This window comes from Montipora foliosa, chromosome 1 (assembly GCF_036669935.1).
Source record: "Montipora foliosa isolate CH-2021 chromosome 1, ASM3666993v2, whole genome shotgun sequence".
Classification (NCBI taxonomy): domain Eukaryota; kingdom Metazoa; phylum Cnidaria; class Anthozoa; order Scleractinia; family Acroporidae; genus Montipora; species Montipora foliosa.
Genome location: NC_090869.1, coordinates 18,465,500 through 18,471,551, shown reverse-complemented (window position 1 = coordinate 18,471,551; position 6,052 = coordinate 18,465,500). Strand labels below are relative to the sequence as shown.

General features: G+C 39.5%; 1 protein-coding gene across 1 annotated transcript in view; it reads left to right on the top strand.

The window, feature by feature from the left end:
• The first annotated feature begins 4,256 nt into the window (after positions 1 to 4,256).
• The window catches only part of LOC137975711 (neurexin-4-like), a 3,603-nt gene continuing 1,807 nt past the window's right edge, over positions 4,257 to 6,052 (top strand). The window contains exon 1 of the mRNA XM_068822871.1: positions 4,257 to 4,607. Coding sequence (XP_068678972.1) covers positions 4,283 to 4,607 — 325 coding nt within the window. The 5' untranslated portion in view covers positions 4,257 to 4,282. The remainder of the gene's footprint in view (positions 4,608 to 6,052) is intronic.

Genomic DNA, 6,052 nt, shown 5'->3' with positions numbered 1-6,052 from the left:
TTACTCTTTCGGAAAATAATCTCACACCGAATTTACATTTACTAAAATTAAGTAAAACAAAAGCTGACGTATTAGAAGAATTTAACTCATGGTGCAAGGAACATGAATACAAAACAAAACAAGTGTCGCAAATTAGTAGGAAAAAAGCGACAAGGAGCTTTTTGAGATGGCCTGAATGGGGTAACTGAATCACAGCGAGAGATAAGCTGACGTTTCTTTCATTATTAAATTAATTTCTCAGATATTTGCAGACATTATGCATCTCGGCTCGTTCACCTAAAAGGAAAATCATGCAACAATGCCGGAAGATGTTGCGTTGAAATGTTGCGAGCGTTTGGCGAGGCCATAACAATAGCAAATCATACTAATATATTGGAGTACGTACCACAAATTTCAATTCTTGGCCTTCTGCTGCCCGTTTACCGCGTATATCAACAATTTATCAGTAGGGGGGTTGGAATACTGTGATATTATCCTATACGGATAACTTGATCCGACATTGTCCTATTTTTAGTGGGTAGTGCTAACTGTTTATTACATTGAACTCAAAGCTCAATGAATGAGTTGCCAGTAATTGGATCCCTGCTTTACACCCAAAGCGTTGTGGAACCGCCAGCGGGCAAACATTGCAAATCACCATGAGAAAATGTATAGGTAGGTAAAGTCTACTACGAGCCTAGAAGGCCCATCAGGCCGGCGCTTATCTCCCGTTTCTGTAGCATGAAACGACTAGGAGTATTTCTACTCCCCCCTGGATGGGATGCCAGTCCATCGCAGGGTTACCCCTAGCATTAGATTCGGCGGTTCTCATTTATACACCTGGGTGGAGAGAGACACCGTGAGAGTAATGTGTCTTGTTCAAGAACACAACACAATGTTGAAACTTATTCGACGTCCAGAAAACGGTTTTGGAGCGAGACCAACGCTTGTTTCGACACAGTTTTATCAGAAATCGATTTGGGCAATGTTGATAGGTGACAATGCAAGTGTACGTTTTATACCTACTTTTGTAATATTTCGAGGACATAACAAGATGTCAATTTCACCGTCACAACCATACGCGAGCAAGTTTAAGATTTCCGAGTAAATTTTATCTCATAATTCACGGTTATTAAAACAAAAACCTACACTTGCCATGTATCAAGATTGTCCAAATCGAGGTCTGATAAAATTGCGTCGAAAAAAGTATTGATCTCTCTCCAAAATCGGTATTTGGACGTCGAAATTAGTTTCCGCCATACATTTTCTTACAGTGACCTGCAATGTTTGCACCCCTGGCGATCCCAGAACCCTTTGCAAATAAAGAGGGATCCGATTACTAGCAAATTAGGGCAGATTTGGATGAAGTCGGTAAATAGCTCACATCCAATCCACGTAGCCTACTAGCAAATCCACATTTACTATCATAGATAGAAGCCAGCGCGAATTGGACTATCATATTACCAAAAATATCAGCAACTTGGCAAAATCATCTCAATTTTATTAGTAACACGACAGGAAACAAACTAAGCCTTCTCATGCAGACATATGAAATCATTTCAGTTTACCGTTGAGAGGCTGGACGTCGGATGTTTTTTACTATTAGCATGTTATCTTCATTCGACTTTGCTGGTCTGCAGGGGTAATGTAACTTTACGATCAGCTATAAGCTCTACAGAACACTGAAAGCAGAGTGTATAATCCTAGATTTACACCTCGTGCATCATCCACTGAGGCCTTCCATAAACTTGGATGGAAGCTGCTCTCAAGAAGACCTGCTGAATACTGACAGCTATTTTCGCGTTGAAGAGCTCGAAAAATCGTTCACACACTTTTTAGCATTGTATTTCATTGACCCTATCATGATTATAACACCAAGTCAATTGCCAATTCTAACAGGATAACACTAGTAACATCGTTTTAAATTGGGACTTGGTTCTGAACTTCGAGAACCTTTGCTTCATTTGGGTGCTTCTAAAACGAAGACCCAAGAACGAAGACCTGAGACCTAAGACCCATTGATCTAAAACGAAGACCTATTGATCAAAAACGAAGACCCATTATCTAAAACGAAGATCTACCCTAAAAAGTGTCAAAACCGGATGGCAAACAGCTTATGGCTGGTCAATGGTGACTTGCGGGATACAACGACCCCCGGGATATAACGACCCGTTAGATTGGCGCGACGTTACGCCATTTTAAAACTAGGGTCAAGGAACATCTGTTGAATGACAATAATACTCATGTACAAAAACACCTATTTTAAACAAAAATGCACTCCTAGTTGTTTTACGATCATAGACTCAAATAGAGACGCTGATAGTCTTGAGTTGAAAGAAACTATCTATATTTCACGTTTAAAGCAAGCCAGAACTAAATGGTCAGTTACAGCATGGTAATATTTTTTGTTTTTTGCAAAAAAACTATTTAACACTTGTGCATGCACAAATTGGTATCATTTTTCGGATATAACCGTCATTGTAACCAAATTTTAAATCTTAACGTTCTCCAGTTGTAACGTATATAAGAGATTAGAGAAGACAGGTTTGTAGATTAAATTAATTAAACTGCTGATGGCGTAAGTAATGCCGAAACATGTCTTTAAAACGTTGGTTCGTGTGTGTTAAATTTAAAGATATATTTATATTTGTTATTGTAGTTCGGCTATTTGCAATTTTTTTTAGGGTTCCTCATGAGATTTCTATATCATCAACATTATCATCATCATCATCATCATCATCATCATCATCATCATCATCATCATCATCATCAATTGTCAACTAGCAGAAAAGCCATTCTTAATTACGGGAACAATTTCAAATAAAGGCGTTTTTATGAGTTGCCTTGATATGCAACCAAGTATCCCGCACAAAATCGACACAAAAGTCGTGATGGGAGAGATGTACCTTGATTGCAAACAAGCCAGCAGATCGAAAAGTCTAGCGGTAAAGCTATCTCGCAGGACAAACATGATTTTCTCGTTCGAACTTTATTTGAAATATATATCCTACAGTAAATTTGAGGTGCGGCATTCGGAAGCCCGAACTAGTTTATTTTTGAAGAGCCGAGTGATCAAAAGACAGGTTAATTTACATATGTCAGACAGGGCACCCAACGACAATTTTCGGAAAATATCTGTTCGGGAGACGATTTTTTATCTAGAATTTTCGGTACAGTTGCTGTAAAATGTCTTGCTTGCCTGCCTCTCCTAGGATTTTCGAACATCTACAAAATGGTATAATTGCCCCTTTTTAACTGATTTTTACCCTAAAAAGGTCACCTAGAATTTTTGGGAGCCTTTTTTCTGGCTAGACTTTCAGCTAGGAAATGCGAACAGATGAAAAAAATTTAGGGGATAAAAATATGCCTATATCTGCCGTTTAAATACCAAAATACGTTTAACAATGCTATGTTTAATATAAGTGCTTTTGAACTATGTTCTCGTTGGGTGCCCCTGAGGTAGTGAAAGGTGCGGCTGCATGTGCTGGCGTCGCTATTGTTGCTTGCAGAAAAAGTGATCCGACGAGATTGTGCAAAAAAAATGAAACCGCTTGCCAGTGTAGGCGACGTGAAAAAGATACCTCTTATCGAGCGTCGCACCCGTAGTTAGCATCTATGGTGAAGACAATAATTAAATAAAGAAACCTTTCTCCCCAAGTGTGTCATGGGACGCCAAGGCCGTCAATACCCTTTCCTAGATCCCTTTCTACAGCTGAGGACGAAAACGTTCTCCTGCTCGTTGAATTTGCAAGTAAGGACACAGTTTCTTTTTGGCCAGGAATGGAGTAGAATTAAAACAGAAAAGAAAAAAACGGACCTCTAGAGAGTCGGTTCTGACTTTCAAAGCTGCGCTGTTACTTAGACATTTCATCTTGTTGGACATGTATTGACCATTGGCTTAGGGGTAAGCATATTCCTAGGTTGAAGCTGTACAGAGACTTATTACCCTTGGAAAGCAATAATCATATTTTCACAGTGGTTGAACCTTTCTTTTTTTCATGCTTAATTAACCAACGACTCCGGCAACCTTATGTCAACTGAGGTGCGCTGCCGAATAGTTTAAAAGCAAATTAAGGAGGCAATATCTTCGAACAACATCTGGCCTTCATTATTTCAGTCCTCATTTTAATTAATTCCCTGGCAGATTTTGATAGATTTTGTCAAGGAGGATGACAGCATTTGGCAGACTTATCATTAAGAGACTAAAAAGAAACGTTATGAACTATGAGAAACGTGCAGGTGCTGATGACCAAAGTGCAGGAAAGAAAACAACAGAACCGTTCGTTCTGAACTGCTATCCAAAATGTATCAAATCCACATTTCTCTCATATTGTTTTGCACTCAGCTTAGAGGGTTGGCTGTGCTGGCAGACGCACACTGCCGCGAATCAAGAAGTGAAGGAGGAGTCGCCCTTCTGAAAGCAACTTACCACTCCAAAGTTGTAGAGAGCTTTTCTGACTGCGTTAACGAGTGTATCAACGATCCGCCATGCATGAGCATCAACTTTTGGTGGTACACCAAGAAATGTGATTTGAACAACAAAAGAAAGGAAAACAGTTGTCCCGCTTGTCTCGTGACTGAACCATACTCAACGTACATGGGGATGGTGAAACCCCCTGGAAACAAAGGTAAATGAATCTTCAATGGCGTTGTTACAAGCATCTAAATAAACTCTAATCGTCCCCGGGTGAAAATGAGCTCAGAGGGCTAAAATTGGCATCAAAGGATTGTTCTACGTTGAACTTTGTATTCTGTGTCTTTCGATTTTCCCATAGTCTTCTCTCTTTCTCTACATGTAAGAATATTTTGCCGATCGCGAGTAGCTTCATTGTTGATCTGATTTTGGCAATTAATATTCTACTGATAAAAGAAGGCAAGAATTAGTTTGGTTTTCAAGAAGAAGATTAAAAAGAAAAGTAATAGTAGCTTGTAATTTTAATTTGGCGACACAAATTTTTCTGAACTCGACATTCCGCTTGTCTACAAGCATTGATTATGATTTCATCATTTTCTTTTTCCAAATGTCATTATGGAAAATATTTAGAATCTTAGCAGTTTTTCTTTTCTTAATCTTTTATGAAGTTTAATTTTTTATTCCTTTGTTCCTATATAGTCGTATTCGACTTTCCAAATTGCTTGGTTGACATTATAAAATATCTTTTTCTTATCTTGGCAAACTGTATCCCATGTTGAAATTTTGACGATCCAGGAACTGAAGCAAGTTTCCTGAATCGCAAACTCTTGCTGTATGCCTTGAAGGTAGTGACTATTTTTGGCGCCTTACATATCCTTTCAATTTTACCCGATGTTATCATAAGCTGGTACCCTATATGACTTTTGACGGATGCCGGGTTGACTTAAAAAATAATCTTTACTGAACTTGTATGTTAATGAACACCGGTCGTGGGAGCATTCCTGTCAATCAGACAGTGGATGGAGCTCAGTGTAAAAGAGAGAAGTAGCAAATAAAACCGTTAGCAATGAAGCTGAGCATAGAAACTGTTGACACGTATAAAATACAAATACGGAAGGTAGATACTGTGACTACTAGTATCTATGTTGCCGGTAATGATCCGTTCGCATGTTGAATCCGTTTTTACCTACAATCCGGGTCAAAAGACTTTGCGACACTTGACAAATTTGGGTGAAAACTTGAGAATTAACTGTCCATGCTCCTATCGTTATATGAGCAACGTGTGTTCTTCTTTCGCCGTCTTTTTCGCCCTTCTTCCCCCCCCCCCCCCCCCCAATCCTCTCCTTCCCCCCAAGACACAGGCGTATTTTTGTTTTGGTAAGAATTAATGGCCGACATCTTGGATATATCAAGGATAACAGAGGCCTGAGGCCAGTCAAAAAAATTGCACTCAGTGAGAGGAGGACACTATGAAATGGTAGTGTCGTCTCAATCCTCTACCGGCTGTGTGCTTTCAAAATGCATGGCGGCCCATTACGAACTTTAGACCTTGAACAAGCGTCCTCCTGCCAAAAAACGCCTGCTCTGGGAGGCTACCCAAGACAATGTCCAAACTGTTTTGACCTGGATTGCGGGTTAAATTTGTGATCCTAGGTTGAC